General features: G+C 46.5%; 1 protein-coding gene across 1 annotated transcript in view; it reads left to right on the top strand.

Moving 5' to 3' along the window:
- LOC119952179 (zinc finger protein 239-like) overlaps window positions 1–23,395 on the top strand; it is a 52,636-nt gene that overhangs the window by 13,996 nt on the left and 15,245 nt on the right. Inside the window, exon 2 of the mRNA XM_038775783.1 lies at window positions 5,300–6,618. Coding sequence (XP_038631711.1) covers window positions 5,638–6,618 — 981 coding nt within the window. The 5' untranslated portion in view covers window positions 5,300–5,637. The remainder of the gene's footprint in view (window positions 1–5,299; window positions 6,619–23,395) is intronic.

Genomic DNA, 23,395 nt, shown 5'->3' with positions numbered 1-23,395 from the left:
CCACCCCCCCCCCACCCCCCCCCCCCCCCCCCCCCCCCCCCCCCCCTCCCCCCCCCCCACCCGCCCCCCCTCTTCTCCCCCCCCCCCCAACACCCGCCCCCCCTCTTCTCCCTCCCCAACACCCGCCCCCCCCTCGGCAGTGTCAATTTCAGCGGCCAGCTGATTGTTTCAGTGAGAGCAGCTTCCCTCTCCGGATCAAAGTGAGCCGGCCGCTGAAATTGACACTGCCGGCTGCTCTCTCCCTCCAATCAGAAACATTAAAACTTAAAAGTTGGATTGGACGGAGAGAGCAGCGGGCAGTGTCAATTTCAGCGGCCGGCTGATTGTTTCAGTGAGAGAGCAGCTTCCCTCTCCGGATCAAAGTGAGCCGGCCGCTGAAATTGACACAACTGACAGTTGGGGTCCATAAGCCCCCCCGCCGTATATCGCGAACGCGTATTGCGGAGCGCGGTATAACGGGGGACTACTGTATTCTTTCCAAAGTGAATCACCTCACACTTCTCCACATTAAACTCCATTTGCCACCTCTCAGCCCAGCTCTGCAGCTTATCTATGTCCCTCTGTAACCTGCAACATCCTTCCGCACTGTCTACAACTCCACCGACTTTAGTGTCGTCTGCAAATTTACTCACCCATCCTTCTGCGCCCTCCTCTAGCTCATTTATAAAAATGACAAACAGCAACGGCCCCAGAACAGATCCTTGTGGTACGCCACTCGTAACTGAACTCCATTCTGAACATTTCCCATCAACTACCACTCTCTGTCTTCTTTCAACTAGCCAATTTCTGATCCACATCTCTAAATCACCCTCAATCCCCAGCCTCCGTATTTTCTGCAATAGCCGACCGTGGGGAACCTTATCAAACGCTTTACTGAAATCCATATACACCACATCAACTGCTCTACCCTCGTCTACCTGTTCAGTCACCTTCTCAAAGAACTTGATAAGGTTTGTGAGGCATGACCTACCCTTCACAAAACCATGCTGACTATCCCTAATCATATTATTCCTATCTAGATGATTATAAATCGTATCTTTTATAATCCTCTCCAAGACTTTACCCACCACAGACGTTAGGCTCACCGGCCTATAGTTACCGGGGTTATCTCCACTCCCCTTCTTGAACAAAGGGACCACATTTGCTATCCTCCAGTCCTGTGGCGCTATTTAGTGGGGGAAGGCGCAAGGCGCGGTTTATGAGTATGGGGAGAAGGCGAGCAGGATACTGGCGCATCAGCTCCGTAGGCCTCCTTCTTCCTCTTAACAAGAGATTCCACTTCTTTGGTAAACCACGGTTCACTCGCTCGACCCCTTCCTCCCTGCCTGACTGGTACGTACTTATCAAGAACATGCAATAGCTGTTCCTTGAACAAGCTCCACATATCCAGTGTGCCCAACCCTTGCAGCCTACTTCTCCAAACTACACATCCTAAGTCATGTCTAATGGCATCATAATTGCCCTTCCCCCAGCTATAACTCTTGCCCTGCGGGGTATACTTATCCCTTTCCATCACTAACGTAAAGGTCACCGAATTGTGGTCACTGTTTCCAAAGTGCTCACCTACCTCCAGATCTAACACCTGGCCTGGTTCATTACCCAAAACCGAATCCAATGTGGCCTCGCCTCTTGTTGGCCTGTCAACATATTGTGTCAGGAAACCCTCCTGCACACATTGTACAAAGAACGACCCATCTAATGTACTCGAACTATATCTTTTCCAGTCAATATTTGGAAAGTTAAAGTCTCCCATAACAACTACCCTGTTACTTTCGCTCTTTTCCAGAATCATCTTCGCCATCCTTTCCTCTACATCCCTAGAACTATTAGGTGGCCTATAGAGAACTCCCAAGAGGCAAGAGGCTTTTTCCCAGGGTGGAAGAGTCAATTACTAGGGGACACAGGTTTAAGGTGTGAGGGGCAGCAAGTAATTAGAACAAACCAAGTTTATTCAACTTCTCCTCATAGCTTATGCCCTTCATACCAGGCAACATCCTGGTAAATCTCTTCTGCACCCTCTCTAAAGCCTCCACATCCTTCTGGTAGTGTGGCGACCATAATTGAACACTATACTCCAAGTGTGGCCTAACTAAGGTTCCTCACAGCTGCAACATGACTGCCAATTTTTATACTCAACGCCCCGACCAATGAAGGCAAGCATGTCATATGCCTTCCTGACTACCTTCTCCACCCGTGTTGCCCCTTTCAGTGACCTGTGGACCTGTACACCTCGATCTCTCTGACTGTCAATATTCTTGAGGGTTCTGCCATTCACTGTATATTCCCTACCTGTATTAGACCTTCCAAAATGCATTACCTCACATTTGTCCGGATTAAACTCCATCTGCCATCTCTCCGCCCAAGTCTCCAAACAATCTAAATCCTGCTGTATCCCCTGACAGTCCTCATCGCTATCCGCAATTCTACTCACCTTTGTGTCATCTGCAAACTTACTAATCAGTTTACATTTTCCTCCAAAGCATTTATATATACTACGAACAGCAAAGGTCCTAGCACTGATCCCTGCGGAACACCACTAGTCACAGCCCTCCAATCAGAAAAGCTCCCTTCCGTTGCTACTCTCTGCCTTCTATGACCTAGCCAGTTCTGTACCCATCTTGCCAGCTCACCTATGATCTCGTGTGACTTCACCTTTTGTACCAGTCTGCCACGAGGGACCTTGTCAAAGGCCTTACTGAAGTCCATATAGACAACATCCACTGCCCTACCTGCATCAATCATCTTTGTGACCTCTATCAAGTTAGTGAGACACGACCTCCCCTTCACAAAACCATGCTGCAACATCACAAGCACAGAAAAAGATCACGTCCGACAACGAACCATTCGAACATTTGATGGATTGGACTGATGACTTGTTGGTACTGTGACACACTGCCACTGGGGCTGTTTAGCACAGGACTAAATCGCTGGCTTTGAAAGCAGACCCAGGCAGGCCAGCAGCACGGTTCAATTCCCGTACCAGCCTCCCCGAACAGGCGCCGGAATGTGGCTACTAGGGGCTTTTCACAGTAACTTCATTTGAAGCCTACTCGTGACAATAAGCAATTTTCATTTCATTTTTTCACAGGGAAGACTGAGTACAGACTCGCATTTGTGGACTGTAAAAAAAAATGTTAAAAAAAAACAAGTTAAAGAAAAATTGTTAACTAGTACTCAACTACTTGTATTGATCTGACAATGCTTTTGATACATAGAACATAGAACAGTACAGCACAGAACAGGCCCTTCGGCCCTCGATGTTGTGCCGAGCAATGATCACCCTACTCAAACCCACGTATCCACCCTATACCCGTAACCCAACAACCCCCCCCTTAACCGTACTTTTTAGGACACTACGGGCAATTTATCATGGCCAATCCACCTAACCCGCACATCTTTGGACTGTGGGAGGAAACCGGAGCACCCGGAGGAAACCCACACACACACGGGGAGGACGTGCAGACTCCGCACAGACAGTGACCCAGCCGGGAATTGAACCTGGGACCCTGGAGCTGTGAAGCATTTATGCTAACCACCATGCTACCGTGCTGCCCACATGTTTGAAACAATCTCCATTTATCTTACAGACAAGAAACAGGAACAAGGGGAATAGTATGATATGTGTAGTCATTAGTAATGGAACAGGGGGCGTTCCTTGCACGGCTTGTTGGTCCCTCTCCTTCAGCTGCTGCCAGAGTTTCCTCGCCTCGCGAGTCCGCCGTCTCGCTCACCCCGTTTCTCCAGGCTCCCGTTGCCTCTCGTTTCCTTGCAGCCTCTGGTGCAGCTGTTTGGCATTTTTGCAACTATCCTGTGTCTTGTGTGGGTTGGATGAGGATACTTATTTTTCTCGGTTCTGGTGGGCTATTTTGGATAAAATTGCCTAAATTCGATTTCCGAGGAGGAGAGCCGCCTTCTGAGCGCCGCTCAACACATCCCCGCCCGAGGTAACGTTATAATACTCACTGCTCCGATACTCCACCCCTCTGGGTCCGCTCCCTGGAGACTAGGCCGCAAATTCCTGAGGTAAGGTTATAATACTCACTGCTCCGATACTCCACCCCTCTGGGTCCGCTCCCTGGAGACTAGGCCGCACATTCCTGAGGTAAGGTTATAATACTCACTGCTCCGATACTCCACCCCTCTGGGTCCGCTCCCTGGAGACTAGGCCGCAAATTCCCGAGGTAAGGTTTTAATACCCTCAGCACTGATACTCCGCCCCTCCCGGTCCGCTCCCTGGAGACTAGGCCGCAAATTCCTGAGGTAAGGTTATAATACTCACTGCTCCGATACTCCACCCCTCTGGGTCCGCTCCCTGGAGACTAGGCCGCAAATTCCTGAGGTAAGGTTATAATACTCACTGCTCCGATACTCCACCCCTCTGGGTCCGCTCCCTGGAGACTAGGCCGCAAATTCCTGAGGTAAGGTTATAATACTCACTGCTCCGATACTCCACCCCTCTGGGTCCGCTCCCTGGAGACTAGGCCGCGAATTCCTGAGGTAAAGTTTTAATACCCTCAGCACTGATACTCCGCCCCTCCCGGTCCGCTCCCTGGAGACTAGGCCGCAAATTCCTGAGGTAAGGTTATAATACTCACTGCTCCGATACTCCACCCCTCTGGGTCCGCTCCCTGGAGACTAGGCCGCAAATTCCCGAGGTAAGGTTATAATACTCACTGCTCCGATACTCCACCCCTCTGGGTCCGCTCCCTGGAGACTAGGCCGCGAATTCCTGAGGTAAAGTTTTAATACCCTCAGCACTGATACTCCGCCCCTCCCGGTCCGCTCCCTGGAGACTAGGCCGCAAATTCCTGAGGTAAGGTTATAATACTCACTGCTCCGATACTCCACCCCTCTGGGTCCGCTCCCTGGAGACTAGGCCGCAAATTCCTGAGGTAAGGTTATAATACTCACTGCTCCGATACTCCACCCCTCCGGGTCCGCTCCCTGGAGACTAGGCCGCGAATTCCTGAGGTAAAGTTTTAATACCCTCAGCACTGATACTCCGCCCCTCCCGGTCCGCTCCCTGGAGACTAGGCCGCAAATTCCTGAGGTAAAGTTTTAATACTCACGGCTCCAATACTGCATCTCTCCGGGTCCGCTCCCTGGAGACTAGGCCGCAAATTCCTGAGGTAAGGTTTTAATACCCTCAGCTCCGATACTCCACCCCTCCGAGTCCGCTCCCTGGAGGCGAGGGATTGGGAAATGAGAGAGAAAAGAAAGTTTTATCAAAACTAGAATTCTCGGTTCTGAATTTCTATCCGGGACTGACAGTGATGTCTTTTGTAAACCCCTTTTACAGGATAATAGAAGAGGAGGAATTACAGACAGAAATGTCAAACGCAACCTCTTGATATTACGGAGTCACCGGATTCCTCAGGTTCTGAATATCATTCAATCCAGAAAGAGAAATGTTTGCCCGAGCTGTCGGCATCAAAAGATTTTAAACATCAGTGTGACTGGAAAAGCACCGAGACACAGACACACCCGAGTGAGAGTGTTCCAGAGCACTGACTGTGGAAAGAGCTTTAACCAGTGACATAGCCTGAAAAACACATCACCCCATTCACAACGGGGAGAGACCGTACACGTGTTCTGTGTGTGTGGAAAAGACTTCAACTGATTGTTACCTGGAGAGACATGAGGAGACGCAACATGCAGAAACCGTATAAATGTGGGGACTGTGGGAAGGGATTCAGAGCCCCATCTACGCTGGAAGCTCATCGACGCATTCACACGGGGGAGAGGCCGTTCACCTGCTCTGTGTGTGGAAAGGGATTTACTGTGTTATCCAACCTGCGGACACACCAGCGAGTTCACACTGGCGAGAGACCGTTCACCTGCTCTCAGTGCGGGAAGGAATTCAGTGATTCATCCAGCCTGCGGAAACATCAGCGAATTCACACTGGGGAGAAGCCGTTCACCTGCTCTGACTGTGGGAAGGGCTTCAGTGATCCATCTGGCCTGCGTTCACACCAGCGCGTTCACACTGGGGAGAAGCCATTTACTTGCTCTCTGTGTGGGAAGGGATTCAGTGATTCATCCACCCTGCGGGTACACCAGCGAGTTCACACTGGGGAGAAGCCGTTTACCTGCTCTCAGTGTGGGAAGGGATTCAGACAGTTACACGACCTGCGTGTACACAAGCGAATTCACACTGGGGAGAGGCCGTTCACCTGCTCCCAGTGTGGCAAGGGATTCCGTGTTTCATCCGAACTTGTGAAACACCAGCGGGTTCACACTGGGGAGAAGCCGTTCACCTGCTCTGCATGTGGGAAGGGATTCACTGAGCTATCCATACTGAAGAAACACCAGCGAGTTCACACTGGGGAGAAGCCATACACCTGCTCTCATTGTGGGAAGGGATTCAGTCAGTTATCCAACCTGCAGTCACATGAGCGCGTTCACACTGGGGAGAAGCCATTCACCTGCCCTCAGTGTGGAAAGGCATTCCGTGTTTCAACCAGCCTACGGTCACATCAGCGCGTTCACACTGGGGAGAAGCCGTTCAACTGCTCTGACTGTGGGAAAGGATTTAGTCAATTATCCCACCTGCAGTCACACCAGCGCGTTAAGACTGGGGAAAGGCCGTTCACCTGCTCTAAGTGTGGGAAGGGATTCGCTCGGTCAACCAACCTGAAGTCACACCAGCGACTTCACACTGGGGAGAGACCCTTCACCTGTTCTCAGTGTGGAAAAGGATTTATTCACTCATCCAGCCTGCGGACACACCAGCGACTTCACGAGTAGAGGCCATTCACGTGCTCTCAGCCTGGGAAGGAAATCTGTGATTCATCGCAACTGTGGAGACACCAACAAGTTCACAAGTGATTACAGGGGTTGGATTCTGCTGTTATTGTTTCTGCTCTCAGTTACACCCAGGACTGCATTTTGTTCATTCTGACAGCTGTTCAATGGGGATGGTTGGAGGGTTTCTTTCTGCTGGACTGGCCACTCTCACGACTTTGCCTCCAGTGGGCTGACGATCTTTGAGCCTTGTTGTGAATACCTGGTTCTAAATTTCACAAGGATGACAGAGTGAAAGGGTATTTGGAAATTTGGAGATATTTAGTTACCATGTCTGTTTGGAACCTCCAAAGCATGCCACGTTGCCATGGAGATGGGCTGTGGTGGTTACATGTTTTTTTTGTTGTTTTGTTTCATTTATTTGGGTATTCCTCACAGAAGAAAACTGTCAGGTCTGAGGGGCAGGTTGTCTGAGGTGGACTGGGAAACATGGGGAATAGCTAATATATAAAGAATAATTGCATATTTACAAGGGGATTGGTTAGCTCAGTTGGCTGGATGACTGGTTCGTGATGTGGAGCAACGGGGGCGGCACGGCGGCGCAGTGGTTAGCACTGCTGCCTCACGGCACCAAGCACCTGGATTCGATTCCGGCCCAGCTCACTGTCCGTGTGGAGTTTGCACATTCTCCCCATGCCTGCATGGGTCTCACCCCCACAACCCAAAGATGTGCAAGGTAGGTGGATTGGCCACGCTAAATTGGCCCTTAATTGGAAAAAAAAATAATTGGATACTCTTTTTAAAAAAAAAAAAATTTTTAAAAACATGATGCGGAGTGACGCCAACGGCATGGGGTCACCACCCGTACTGGGTGGTCATCCATGAAGGCCTCATCTTCTCAATATTGCCCCTCACCTGAGGTGTGGTGACCCTCAGGTGAAATCACCACTAGTCAGCTCTCTCTCTCTCTCTCTCTCTCTCTCTCTCTCTCTCTCTCTCTCTCTCTCAAAAGGGGAGAGCAGCCTTTGGACCTCTGGTACTTTGGCGACTTTCCTTAAACATAAATGCAACAAATATAGATTCCTCTAAGGAGCAAAAATCTCAACAGGAAATTTGGCTAACAAGAAAAGTTAAAGGTTCCATTAGATCAAAGGGAGAGGTTCATAAAGTGGCCAAAATAGTAGTAAACCTGAGGATTGGGAACTTGTTTTAGAATTCAGCAAAGGAGGACCAAGAAACTGATAAAGACAAAATAGAATATGAGAGCAAACTGGGGAGAAACATAAAAACCGACTGGAAAAGCTCCTGTAGGAATGTGAAAAGGAAAAGATTAGCAAAGACCAATGTGGGTCCATTCCAGACAGAGACAGGAGAGTTTATAATGGGGAATAAGGAAATGGCAGAGAAACTAAACAATGTGTGTCTGTCTTCACGGAGGAAGATGCAGAAATTCCCTCAAATCCCAAGGGACTAGTGAGAACGAGGAACTGAAAGAGATTAGTATTAGTGAAAAAGTAGCACTGGAGAAATTAATGTGGTTGAAAGTTAATAAATCCCCAAAAGCTGATGCTCTACATCCCAGAGTGTTGAAAGAGGCGGCTGGAGAGATAGTGGATACATTGGTGATCATCTTTCACAATTCTATAGATTCTGGAATGGTTCCTGCAGATTGGAAGGTGGTAAATGTAACCCCACTATTTAAGGAGTGAGAGAGAAAACAGGGAACCACAGACCCATTAGCCTGACATCAGTAGGAGGGAAAATGCTACAATCTATTATAAAGGATGTGATAACATACGGATTAGGAGCAGGAGTAGGCCACTCGGCCCCTCGAGCCTTCTCCATATTCCCGCTGACCCCCCCCCCCGATAACCTTTCACCCCCTTGCTTATCAAGAATCTATCCAGCTCTGCCTTCAAAATATTCAAAGTCTCTGCTTCTACCGTCCTTTTGAGGAAGAGAGTTCTGAAGACTGATGACCCTCAGAGAGCAAAAAGGTTCTCCTCTGCCTTAAATGGGCAAGTTGTTACTTTTAAAGTGACTCTAATTTCTAGATTCTCCCACAAGAGGAAACATCCTTTCCACATCCACCCTGTCAAGGCCCCTCAGCATCTTATACGGTTCAATCAAGTCACCTAAACTCCATCGGACACAAGCCCAGCCTGTCCAATCATTCCTCATAAGACCAGCCTCCAATTCCAGGTATGAGTCCAGTAAACCTTCTCTGAACTGCTTCCAACACATTGACATCATTCCTTAAATGAGGGCATTTGAGGGCAATGACAGGACTAATGCTGAATGAGAATCTCTTATAGTTTATTGCAGCATTAGGAGATTTGTGTGATGTTTCTTAATTAAACAATGTTGTATTTGTTTTTTAACTTAAAGCTTAATGTCATGTTCCTTCAAAGTATACACAGATTTTCTCCATTGGTGTGGGTTTTATTATCAGTTTCTGTAATGGTGTTGTAGTTATGTGGTTTGTGATTTTTATGTCTTATGAGCATGTAATTTCTGAATAGAAAATGGTATTTTGTGATGTGTACCTTACTACTTGAACTTTAGCACACCAATCCCCCTTGTGGATTTATTTTCTATGTTCTGTAGTTAATGCTGTTTAGTTTAAGTTTGTGTATCTGGTGTACTTTTAGTTATTTGTATTTAAGTAACTTGCTTCAGGCATCAGCAGTCACTAAGAAGTTCCACATAACACCTGAGATGTATCAGTTAGGACGATGAGCCTGATGAACATCAATCATGAGGAAGTGACACTACATAGCCTCTTATTACAAGTACGTAGACACACAAATTACTTCATGTTTTGTTATTTGAGGGGAAAAGCTAGAAACTTAATAAAACAGCAGAGAACAGCAATCACTTCTCGGCCTTTTGGCCATCCATGATCAAGGGTTAGATCAAACCCAAGATGAAATGCAATGCCTTTTCTTGTCAGCTTGGATCGTGTAGGCAGCACGGTAGCATTGTGGATAGCACAATCGCTTCACAGCTCCAGGGTCCCAGGTTCGATTCCGGTTTTGGTCGTTGTCTGTGTGGAGTCTGCACATCCTCCCCGTGTGTGCGTGGGTTTCCTCCGGGTGCTCCGGTTTCCTCCCACAGTCCAAAGATGTGCAGGTTAGGTGGATTGGCCATGATAAATTGCCCTTAGTGTCCAAAATTGCCCTTAGTGGTGGGTGGGGTACTGGGTTATGGGGACAGGGTGGAGGTGTTAACCTTTGGTAGGGTGCTGTTTCCAAGAGCCGGTGCAGACTCGATGGGCTGAATGGCCTCCTTCTGCACTGTAAATTCTATGTAATCTATGTGTACGTCTCTTTTGTGGAGACCATGAATTCAATTCGATTTGAATTGATTTTTGGCGCAAGCAATGAGATGGCTTAGGGGCTTGCCCTGTCCACATTACATTGACTTTGTAACTTTAAGGATGAGATTTTTTTTTTTTTAATTTAAAATAAAGAAAAGGATGTTCCCACAAGTAATTGAAATCCTGGGCAACCAATTAGGAGTTAATGGGAAGTGACATCAGCAAATGTGAATTAATAGGAAATGACATCAGCAAAGTGATCAACTTAATTGGAAGTGACATCAGCAACATGACCACCATCCTTCAGAGACCAGACATTGATCGTGCTCCATTTAACCAATCAGGGACTGATTATTTGCTGCTTGGGCCAATCAGAACTGCAGGATATAACTGATCATGCGTGGAGGTAGTTGCTGGAAAGGGTTAATGAGCGACAGTTCTCTAGAGCTCAGTATGCAACACAACATGAAGTAAGAGGATAGACTTCAGTCAACAGAACAAGAGACATCACCACAGTGACCTGGAAGCTGAGAGCTGGTGATCCAGAGTAAACGGACTGATCCACTGCCTTTGTTAAGTATTGTGATTTTGTACTTATTACAGTTAACTTAATAAATTCTGTGACAACATTCTTGTGTCCGGAATGGTCTGTAACTAGTCAGAAGCTGCAGCTTCCTTTTGGGTAACTTTCACAACACATTCTGACGTGTAATTGATTTGAGGATTACAATTGAGATTGGAGCCAAACCCAGATCTTACAATCGGATCGAATTTCACATTCCATTTGGGTATCCTGCACTAACAGTGATGGCTTTTATAAACTCCGTTTGCAGGGTATTAGAAGGGGGGGATTTGCAGACAGAAATTTCACACCAAACATCACGTCAAGATTTGTCAGTCACTCGATTCATGCAAGCCGAATATCATTGATCTTTGAATCTAGAAAGAGAAATGTTTGTCTGTTCTGCTGCTGAAAGAGATATTTAAACATCACTCAGTGTACAGACACTGAGACAGGCTCCTGCCAGTGAGAGGCATCACTGCAAACAATCCATTTTATATTCTTCAGCTCACCCAAAGATGGAAATTTCAGCACACGTTTCTCCATCTTGTATTTTAAAAATATTTTCGCCTATTAAATATCCTCGACCGTTGGACGTTTCATTACAGAACTCAGCTCGAAGACATCAAAACTTGTACCTGGCCTTGTCTGTGTGCCCAGCCAATCCAATTGGCCGATTTGACTTTGCAGCTGCTCAGTCCCAGCTTTGGAAACATCTTCACCTTTCTGTGAGGTCCCGGCCCTATTGACTGTGACAGGATTCATACGGTCTCATAAAGACATAGAAAATAGAAGCAGGAGGAGGCTTTCGGCCCTTCGAGCCAGATCCACCATTCATTGTGATCATGGCTGATCATCAAGTTCAATACCCTGATCCCGCCTTCCCCCCCGCCATATCTCTTGAGCCCCAAGAGCTGTATCTAATTCTTTCTTGAAATTACGCAACGTTTTAGCCTCAACTATTTTCTGTGGTAGCGAATTCCACAGATTCACCATTGGGTGAATAAATTTCTCCTCACTTCTCCATGAGATTGTTGATGGAAAATCACATCAGACTCACACTGCCTGATTTCCAATCTAATTTATGTAAAGGCCCCAAAAGCCTGACTCCGAACCTTGAATGTTGCTGTTTTGGAACTCAGTAGTACCACCACATAGGCAGTCATCAACATGCATCATAAAGATGCCCGAGAATTTCCCGCCATGGTACCAATAAAGCACGGCAGCTTCTGCCTTCAGGTGGGGACAACCCGTCTTTAACAAAGCTGATCTAACTGAGAAGTACCATACACTCTGAAACATCGTTCAATAGGGTGGCCTAGCGTTTAGCACTGCTGCCTCATAGCACCAAGCACCCGGGTTCGATCCCGACCCCGTGTAGTTTGCACATTCTCCCCGTGTCTGCGTGCGTCTCACCCCCACAAACCCAAAAAGATGTGCAGGGTAGATGAATTGGCAAGGCTAAATTGCCCTTAATTGGGGAAAAAAGGAATTGGGTACTTTAAATTTAAGTGAGGTAATCAGGAAAGGTAAGTGGAAATTCTAATTCTGCTGTTTTTCAGTTAAAAGTGCAGTATGTAGCTTAGTGTCTGATTGGTTGAAGCTGGCCCCACCCTAATTGCTGAGAGGCAGTTATCTGTCAGTCACCTGAGTCCTGTTTAGGGGCACAAAGGGCACATTGTATTCTTCTCTTTGAAGTTTAGGTATTTTTTGAGTCATCGGTTAGCTGAGGTCTGCATAAAAGACAGACAGAAAGCGCACTCAGTAAGCTTGCGCTTTTCAAAGAAACACAGCCGGAGTGAGGCAAATCCAGAGTGGGAAGTTGGACCTTGGTAATTTGGTGCAATGAGGTAATTCGGTGCAGAGTGAGAGAAGGTGCTTTTTCGGAGGTGCTTTTTAACCCTGGTAAGTAGTTTCTCTTTTTCTTTTCATTGTCTAATTTATTTATTTTTACTTTGATATTGTAGTTGTTTAAGTTTACCTAAGGTTTAAGACATGGCAGGAGATCCCAGACCCGTGTCATGCTCCTCGTGTGCGATGTTGGAGCTCAGGGACACGTCCACTGTCCCTGGCTCTTTCACGTGCAAAAAGTGTGTCCAGTTGCAGCTCCTGTTAGACCGCTTGACGGCTCTGGAGCTGCGGATGGACTCACTTTGGAGCATCCGCGATGCTGAGGAGGTCGTGGATAGCACATTTAGCGAGTTGGTCACATCGCAGGTGAAGCTTACTGAGGGAGATAGAAAATGGGTGACCAAAAGACAGAGCAAGAGTAGGAAGGCAGTGCAGGTGTCCCCTGCGGTCATCTCCCTACAAAACAGATATACCGCTTTGGATACTGTTGAGGGAGATGGCTCACCAGGGGAAGGCAGCAGCAGCCAGGTTCATGGCATCATGGCTGGCTCTGCTGCACAGCAGGGCAGGAAGAAAAATGGCAGGGCTATAGTGATAGGGGACTCGATCGTAAGGGGAATAGACAGGTGGTTCTGTGGACGCAATCGAGACTCCAGGATGGTATGTTGCCTCCCTGGTGCAAGGGTCAAGGATGTCTCGGAGCGGCTGCAGGACATTCTGGGGGGGGGGGGGGGAGGGTGAACAGCCAGCTGTCGTGGTGCACAGAGGCACCAACGATATAGGTAAAAAACGGGATGAGGTCCTACAAGCGGAATTCAGGGAGTTAGGAGATAAACTAAAAAGTAGGACCTCAAAGGTAGTAATCTCAGGATTGCTACCAGTGCCACGAGCTAGTCAGAGCAGGAATGTCAGGATAGATAGGATTAATGCGTGGCTCAAGAGATGGTGCAAGAGGGAGGGATTCAAATTCCTGGGGCATTAGGACCGGTTCTGGGGGAGGTGGGACCAGTACAAACCGGACGGTTTGCACCTGGGCAGGTCTGGAACCGATGTCCTGGGGGGGGGGGGGGGGGGGGGGGGGTGTTTGCTAGAGCTGTTGGGGAGGGATTAAACTAATGTGGCAGGGGGATGGGAACCAATGCAGGAAGTTGGAAGGTAGTAAAACAGGGACAGAAGAAAAATGAAGTAAGGGGAAAAGTGCAAGGCAGAGAAGCCAAAGTCAAAAATCAAAAAGGGCGACAGTACAAGGTACAGTGACTGAGGGGAGCTCAGTGAATAGGCCCAGTAATACTAAAAGGACTAAAACTGGAGATGTTAAGATTCAAAACAGAGGTAAAAAACCAACATAAGTGTACTTTACCTGAATGCTCGTAGTATTCGGAATAAAGTAAATGAGTTGATGGCACAAATCATCGTGAATGACTATGATTTAGTGGCCATTACTGAAACATGGTTAAAGGATGGTCACGACTGGGAGTTAAATATCCGAGGGTATCAAACTATTCGGAAGGACAGAGTGGATGGTAAGGGAGGTGGTGTTGCTCTGTTATTTAAGGATGACATCCGGGCAATAGTAAGGGATGGCATCGGTGCTATGGAGGATAAGGTTGAATCCATTTGGGTGGAAATCAGGAATAGTAAGGCGAAAAAGTCACTGATAGGAGTAGTCTATCGGCCACCAAATAGTAACGTTATGGTGGGGCAGGCAATAAACAAAGAAATAACTGATGCATGTAGAAATGGTACAGCAGTTATCATGGGGGATTTTAATCTACATGTCGATTGGTTTAACCAGGTCGGTCAAGGCAACCTTGAGGAGGAGTTTATAGAATGTATCCGCGATAGTTTCCTAGAACAGTATGTAATGGAACCTACGAGTGAACAAGCGGTCCTAGATCTTGTCCTGTGTAATGAGACTAAATTGATTCATGATCTCATAGTTAGGGATCCTCTCGGAAGGAGCGATCACAATATGGTGGAATTTAAAATAAAGATGGAGGGTGAGAAAGTAAAATCAAATACTAGTGTTTTGTGTTTAAACAAAGGGGATTACAATGGGATGAGAGAGGAACTAGCTAAGGTAGACTGGGAGCAAAGATTTTATGGTGGAACAGTTGAGGAACAGTGGAGAACCTTCCAAGTGATTTTTCACAGTGCTCAGCAAAGGTTTATACCAACAAAAAGGAAGGAGGGTAGAAAGAGGGAAAATCGACCGTGGATATCTAAGGAAATAAGGGAGAGTATCAAATTGAAGGAAAAAGCATATAAAGTGGCAAAGATTGGTGTGCACAGTAAGAAGTCTTACAACACCAGGTTAAAGTCCAACAGGTTTGTTTCAAACACGAGCTTTCGGAGCACGGCTCCTTCTTCAGGTGAATGGAAAGGCTTGTTCCAGAAATGTTTATATAGACACAGTCAGAGATGCCCCGGAATGCGAGCACCTGCAGGCAATCAAATCATCAAAGATGCAGAGAGAGAGGTAACTCCAGGTTAAAGAGGTGTGAATTGTCCCAAGCCAGTTCAGTCGGTAGGCCTCTGCAAGTCCAGGCTTGTTGGTGGGGGCCGAATGTAATGCGACATGAATCCCAGATCCCGGTTGAGTCCGCATTCATGCGTGCGGAACTTAGCTATAAGTTTTTGCTCAGCAATTTTGCGTTGTCGCGTCTCCTGAAGGCCTCCTTGTAGAATGCTGACCCGGAGATCAGAGGCTGAATGTCCTTGACTGCTGAAGTGTTCCCCAACTGGAAGGGAACAGTCCTGCCTGTTGATAGTCGCACGATGCCCGTTTATTTGTTGTCGCAGTCGTTGTCTCACCAAAGATTGGTGGGAGACTAGAGGACTGGGAAATCTTTTTAGGGGGCAACAGAAAGCTACTAAAAAAGCTATAAAGAAGAGTAAGATAGAGTATGAGAGTAAACAGTATAAAAACAGACAGCAAAAGTTTTTACAAATATATAAAACAAAAACGAGTGGCTAAGGTAAATATTGGCCCTTTAGTGGATGAGAAGGGAGTTTTAATAATGGGAGATGAGGAAATGGCTGAGGAACTGAACAGGTTTTTTGGGTCGTTCTTCACAGTGGAAGACACAAATAAAATGCCAGCGACTGATAGAAATGAGGCTATGGCAGGTGATGACCTTGAGAGGATTGTTATCACTAAGGAGGTAGTGATGGGCAAGCTAATGGGGCTAAAGATAGACAAGTCTCCTGGCCCTGATAGAATGCATCCCAGAGTGCTAAAAGAAATGGCTAGGGAAATTGCAGATGCACTAATGATTTACCAAAATTCACTACACTCTGGGGTGGTCCCGGTGGATTGGAAATTAGCAAACGTGACACCACTGTTTAAAAAAGGAGGTAGGCAGAGAGCAGGAAATTATAGGCCAGTGAGCTTAACTTCGGTTGTAGGGAAGATGCTGGAATCTATCATCAAGGAAGAAATAGCGAGGCATCTGGATAGAAATTGTCCCATTGGGCAGACGCAGCATGGGTTCATAAAGGGCAGGTCGTGCCTAACTAATTTAGTGGAATTTTTTGAGGAAATTACTAGTGCAGTAGATAACGGGGAGCCAATGGATGTGGTATATCTGGATTTCCAGAAAGCCTTTGACAAGGTGCCACACAAAAGGTTGCTGCATAAGATAAAGATGCATGGCATTAAGGGTAAAGTAGGAGCATGGATAGAGGATTGGTTAATTAATAGAAAGCAAAGTGTGGGGATTAATGGGTGTTTCTCTGGTTGACAATCAGTAGCTAGTGGTGTCCCTCAGGGATCCGTGTTGGGCCCACAATTGTTCACAATTTACATAGATGGTTTGGAGTTGGGGACCAAGGGCAATGTGTCCAAGTTTGCAGATGACACTAAGATGAGTGGTAAAGCAAAAAGTGCAGAGGATACTGGAAGTCTGCAGAGTGATTTGTATAGGTTAAGTGAATGGGCTAGGGTCTGGCAGATGGAATACAATGTTGACAAATGTGAGGTTATCCATTTTGGTAGGAATAACAGCAAACGGGATTATTAATTAAAAGATAAAATATTAAAGCATGCCTCTGTGCAGAGAGACCTGGGTGTGCTAGTGCATGAGTCACAGAAGGTTGGTTTACAGGTGCAACAGGTGATTAAGAAGGCAAATGGAATTTTGTCCTTCATTGCTAGAGGGATGGAGTTTAAGACTAGGGAGGTTATGTTGCAATTGTATAAGGTGTTAGTGAGGCCACACCTGGAGTATTGTGTTCAGTTTTGGTCTCCTTACTTGAAAAAGGACATACTGGAACTGGAGGGTGTGCAGAGGAGATTCACCAGGTTAATCCCAGAGCTGAAGGGGTTGGATTATGAGGAGAGGTTGAGTAGACTGGGGCTGTACTCGTTGGAATTTAGAAGGATGAGGGGGGATCTTATAGAAACATTTAAAATTATGAAGGGAATAGATAGGATAGATGCGGGCAGGTTGTTTCCACTGGCGGGTGAAAGCAGAACTCGGGGACACAGCCTCAAAATAAGGGGAAGTAGATTTAGGACTGAGTTTAAGAGGAACTTCTTCACCCAAAGGGTTGTGAATCTATGGAATTCCCTGCCCAGTGAAGCAGTTGAGGCTCCTTCATTACATGTTTTTAAGGTAAAGATAGATAGTTTTTTGAAGAATAAAGGGATTAAGGGTTATGGTGTTCGGGCTGGAAAGTGGAGCTGAGTCCACAAAAGATCAGCCATGATCTCATTGAATGGCAGAGCAGGCTCGAGGGGCCAGATGGCCTACTCCTGCTCCTAGTTCTTATGTTCTTAAAACATAGACAAACTTATTTAACTTCCAAAGTCTTATGTCTGCATCTGTCGACTTCTTGGGAGGTTGCAGAAACACTGCCCTTGGGAGGTGATCCCCCAGCAGAAATGCAACTTTTATGTTTCTTGACAAAAGTTCTGAGAAAATGTCACCAAACTGGCCAAAGAGATTTCAGAATGACCATTCCTGCTGAGTCCACTCTGATCTCTTTATCTCCAAAGGTTCTTCAAATCCCCGCACCACTAACCTCTCCTTGGCCATCCAGTTGGACCTTTTCTGCTCTGATCCATTGATGATGCTGGCTGACCCCTATCTGGGTCCTCTGAACACACGCCAAACTCTGTCCAACTGCCTAACTCTTTCTGTTTAGCCTCCCGTTCGGCTTTATCCCCTCATTTGTCAGCAGCTACAAAACCCTCTTGGTCACGGGGACTTCAGCATCGCCCCCAAACACATCCTTGGTGTAAAATCGACAATTCCTGTCTGAAATGTTCCAGTTATTGAAATTGCATTGAGTGGACGTTAAAGAAACAGACCAGGAACAGATCCCTGAGGTTCCGAGGAGGCCCATCCGGTCAGTCACACTGAACTAAACACGGGTGGTATAAAACAAACAATACTCACCCCGGTATCTGCTGTCCATGGGGACTTTCCTTTAATCAGAGCCCTCAGTGGATCCTGTTCCTGACACCAGGTTGTTGTGGGACAAATGTCACTCGGAATCCAGAGTTGGTTAAAGTTTGGGAATCTTTATTACAAACATGCAGGGGAATGCTTCAGGGAACCGAAGCATCTGAAGGAGTAGTTACAATAACACACATTTATACACAGTACAGTTGCAGCTGTTTTGTCTACAAGTTAGTGGGAAAGTACAGGACGCAAAGGGAACAACTCGAAAACAGCTCAGAATTATCGGCTATCGTGACTTCATGCCTCACAAAACACATCTAGGAAAACAATAGCTAAACTAGTAATCCAGAGACTCTGGGTAATGCAGTGAGGATCCAAGTTCAGCAGATAGTGAAATTTGAATTAATTAAAAATCTGGAATGAAATTCATTGCTGATCATGAACCATTGTCAATTGTTGGTAAAAACCCATCTGGTTCACTAGTGCCCTTTAGAGAAGGAAATCTGCCATGCTTATCTTATGGGCAAGGTTTAGAAAACTCCAAAGTATATCATGGAGTTCACCTGACCTACAACTGTTTTTTGATTTTGGTTACGTTGAACACAAGAGCCTGCCTTTCAGGTGTTATTCAACAGAGTTCTTAGGTGCTTTTAATCAAAAAAACAAGCTTTATTCTATAAATTTAGTTAATATGTGTATAAACACACACAGTAAGAATTTTTATCAACGACAACCATAAAGATCCCACACGTACAATCATCTGTGTATAACCATTAATGAATTTCCCCTTAACTGTTCCAATTCAATAACAAAATCCAAATAAAATCAGAAACATCTTTTCAAAGGTGTAGCCCCGCACATGGCATGCTTACTGGTATAAGACTTGTTAGTGATACTCTGTTCCCCTTTTCAAACAGAAGGTTTGAATTCTTCAGGAAAGCAATTATCTCTTTTAAGTTATCAAGTAGTCAGGAAACAGCTTTTAAAATGAACATAGAACATACAGTGCAGAAGGAGACAATTCAGCCCATCGAGTCCGCACTGACCCATTTAATTCCTCACTTCCACCCTATCCCCGCAACCCAATAACCCCTCCCAACCCTTTTGGTCACTAAGGGCAATTTAGCATGGCCAATCCACCTAACCACATCTTTGGACTGTGGGTGAAACCGGAGCACCCGGAGGAAACCCACGCAGACACGGGGAGGATGTGCAGACTCCGCACAGACAGTGACCCAGCGGGGAATCAAACCTGGAACCCTGGCGCTGTGAAGCCACAGTGCTATCCACTTGTGCTACCGTGATGAAGATAGAGAGACACTTCTTTCAACCTGTGCAGTTCACAACCAGTCCAAATCTCAAAGCAAGAGTAAAACCCAGAGCCACAGCCCAGCTCCACCCACACAATGGCATCACTGAAGCCATGTGATAAGCCAAAACCATTTCTTAAAGGGACACTCCCATGCTGACCTGGTCTGATCTACTTGAGACTTCAGATCCACAGCAATGTGGTTGACCCTTAACTGCAGCCACTCAGTTCAAGGGCAATTAGAGATGGGCAACAAACGCGGCCCAGCCAGCGATGCCCACATCCCACGAATAAAAAAAACAAATGGCAGATGTGGTCAATGGTTCTGGTGGAAAAGACAGTGAGAGAGAGAGGGGTCAGGACAGCTTTTATAAATATAACTCACTTTATAATGCATCTCAATCATATTGACACTTCATTGCCCACATCACACTTGATGGGCTGAATGGCTTCTTTCTCAGAGCTAGTGATTCTATGATTGAAAAAGAACAATTTCAGCTGCTCCAATCTCGCCAACTCATTGATGCCCCTACTTGGGTGTATGCGCCCCATGGTGCATTCCAGTCACAACTTTGAAACCGACAGAGCAGTTAAACATTTCCTGGTGATTCAAAGGCCGATGATATTCGGGTCCCAAAGAATCAAGAGACACAGATCTAGATTTCTGATTGAGATTTCTGTCCGTAATTCCTACTCTTCTAATATCCTGTAAAAACAATTTGGAAAAGACATCACTGTCAGTACAGGATTGAAATTCAAAACACATAAATTTAAGCTGTAAACCTCCATCCCACACACTCTCCCTCCATTCTCACTCTGCTGTATCTAATATTCACCCTCCCAATTCTCCTGAAGGTGCTGATTCAGGCTGATTGCCTGATCCCTGCTCACTGCTTCCTGTCCTGGACACAGAGACCATAACAAATAGGAGCTGCATTCGGCCAATCGGCCCCTCGAGCCTGCTCAACCATTCAATGGGGTCATTGACCGATCTACCTCGGCATCATTTTCACGCACTATCCCCCGTATCGCTCCATATCTTCACTAGTTAGAGAACGACCAGTCACTGTCCTGAAAATATTTGATGACTAGGACGGCATAGTGGCGCAGTGGTTAGCACTGCTGCCTCACGGCGCTGATGACCCAGGTTCAATCCCGGCCGTGGGACAATACCTCATGAATCAGTGTTTGAAACAAACGTGTTGGACTTTAACCTAGTGTTGTAAGACTTCTTACTGTGCTCACCCCAGTCCAACGTCGGCATCTCCACATCATGGCCTTCCCTGTCAGTCAGGGCTCAGTCTGAGGTCATGTCCCCATTCAGGACTGGGAACAAAACTCCCAGCTGCCCCCTTGTGCAGTGCTGAGGGAGTGCTGCTCTGTTGGAAGTCCTAACTTTCAGGTGAGATGTTAGTGAGGCCTGCTTTACCTGCTTGGTTAGATTTAAAACACCTCATTATTTTTGAAGAAGAGCAGGGGAGTTATCCCCGGTGTCCTGGTCAATATTTATCCCTCAATCAACATCACTAAAAACAGATCATCTGCTCATTATCACATTGCTGTGTGTGGGATCTTGTTAATTCCCAATAGGTTGTGGGGAGTCTACAAAAAGATGCAAACAGGTTAAGTGAGAGGGTAAAATGTGCAGATGGAGTATAATGTGGGAGAATGTGTATGTGTTCACTATGGCAGACGAACAGAGAAGCAGTATCCTATTTACTTCAGTATGAGGTAAATTATTGGAGAGAATTCTCAGGGACAGGATTTATACCCATTTGGAAACAAATTTACTCATTAGCGAGAGACAGCATGGCTTTGTGAAGGGGAGGTCGTGTCTCACTAACTTGATCGGGTTTATTGAGGAGGTGACAGAGATGATTGATGAGGGTAGGGCAGTGGATGTTGTTTACATGGGCTTCAGTAAGGCCTTTGACAAGCTGCCACATGGCAGATTGGTGCAAAAGGTGAAGTCACACGGGATCAGAGGTGAGGTGGTAAGATGGGTACAGAACTGGCTCGGTCACAGAAGGCAAAGGGTAGCAGTAGAAGGGTGTTTTTCTGGATGGAAGATTGTGACTAGTGGTGTTCAACAGGGATTGGTGTTTGGGCCTCTGTTGTTTGTGTTGTAGGGGCTGGCTTAGCACAGTGGGCTAAATAGCTGGTTTGTAAAGCAGACCAAGACCAGCAGCGCGGGGTTAATTCTCGTACCAGCCTCCCCAAACAGGCACCGGAATGTGGTGACTAGGGGCTTTTCACAGTAGCGTCATTTGAGGGCTACTTGTGACAATAAGCGATTTTCATTTAATTTAATTTCACATAAACGATTTGGAAGAAAATGTAGCCGGTCTGATTAGTAAGTTCGCGGATGACACCAAGATTGGTGGAGTGGGAGATAGAGTTGAGGATTGTCAGAAGGTACAGCAGGACATAGATAGGTTGGAGACTTGGGCAGAGAAATGGCAAATGGGGTTTAAACCGGGCAAATGTGAGGTAATGCATTTTGGTAGGTCTAACATGGGGGAATATACTGTAAATGGTAAAACTCATAGGAATATAGAAAGTCAGAGAGATCTGGGTGTGCAGGTCCACAGATCTTTGAAGGTGGCAACACAAGTGGACAAGGTAGTCAAGAAAGCATACAGAATGCTTGCATTCATTGGACGGGGAATCGAGTATAAAAACTGGCAAGTCATGCTACAGTTGTATAGAACCTTAAGGCCGCACTTGGAATATTGCGCACAATTCTGGTCGCCACACTACCAGAAGGATGTGGACGTTTTGGAGGGGGTGCAGAGGAGGTTTACCAGGATGTTGCCTGGTCTGGAGGGTGTTAGCTATGCGGAGAGGCTGAATAGACTCGGACTGGTTTCATTAGAAAGACGGAGGTTGAGGGGTGACCTGATAGAGGTCTACAAAGTTATGAGGGGCATGGATAGAGTGGATGGGCAGGCATTCTTTCCCAGGTTGGAGGGGTCAGTCACCAGGGGGCATAGGTTTAAGGTCCATGGGGCAAAATCTAGAGATGTGCGAGGCAGGTTTTTAACGCAGAGGGTGGTGAGTGCTGGAACGCTTTGCCAGGGGAGGTTGTGGAAGCAGATACATTAACGGCGTTCAGAAGGCATCTTGACAAACACATGGATAGGATGGGTATAGAGGGATACGGCGCAAGGAACTGCTGAGGTTTTGGCAAAGGTTGGTATCATGACTGGTACAGGCTTGGAGGGCCGAAGGGCCTGTTCCTGTGCTGTATTCTTTGTTCTAAAAGGAGAGAGGTTGCAATACTCTGCGTTACAGAGGGATCTGGGTGTCCTGTTTCAGGAAGCACAGTAAGTTAATATGAAGGTACAGCAACTATTTCGGAAAGCAACTGGAATATTAATGTTCCTCAGAAGGGGAAATGGAAGCTACAACTGTGCTGGGCCTTGGTGAGACCACACCTGGAATATTGTGCGCTGCATCTTCACCTTGTTTGAAACACAAAGATATAATTGTGTTAGCAGCAGTTCAGAGAAGGTTCACTCGACTCATTCCTGGGATGAGGGGCTCCCCTTGTGAAGAAAGGTTGAACATGTTGGGTCCGTACCCACTGGAGTTTAGATGAAGGAGAGGTGATCTTATAGAAACATTTACAATCCTGAGGGGATTTGATAGGGTAGAAACCAGGAGGATGTTTCCAATTGTGGGAGAGACTAGAACCCGGGGACACGGTTTATCAATATGAGGTCCACCATTCAGACGGAGATTGAGGCGAATGTTTATCTCTCAGACGGTCTTTAGTCTGTGGAATTCTCTTCCCCAGAGAGCAGTGGGGGCTGGGTCATTGAATATATTCAGGGAAGAGTTAGACAGATTATTGACAGAGGAGTCAAGGGTTATGGGGGTGAAATAGGAAAGTGGAGTTGAGATCACATCCAGATCAGCGATGATCTTATAGAATGGGGCAGCAGGCTCGAAGGGCTGAATGGCCTACTGTTCCTATGTTCCTATCTTGTTTTGCCTAAATTTGCTGCCATGTTTCCTACACAACAGTGACTATACTTCAGAAAGTACATCATTGGCTGGAAAGTGCATCGAGAAATCCAGTAGCCCTGAAAGGTGTTACACAAATACAAGTCTTTTGTTCAATCTGCCAATCCCTCTGTTCCTTTCTCTTTCATGGACCTATCCAGCTTCCCCTTAAAGTCACGCACACATTGACACTC

This window comes from Scyliorhinus canicula, chromosome 17, assembly GCF_902713615.1.
Source record: "Scyliorhinus canicula chromosome 17, sScyCan1.1, whole genome shotgun sequence".
In the NCBI taxonomy this organism is placed as follows: Eukaryota; Metazoa; Chordata; class Chondrichthyes; order Carcharhiniformes; family Scyliorhinidae; genus Scyliorhinus; species Scyliorhinus canicula.
The sequence above is the reverse complement of the archived record's forward strand: the minus strand, read 5'-3'. Positions and strand labels throughout refer to the sequence as shown.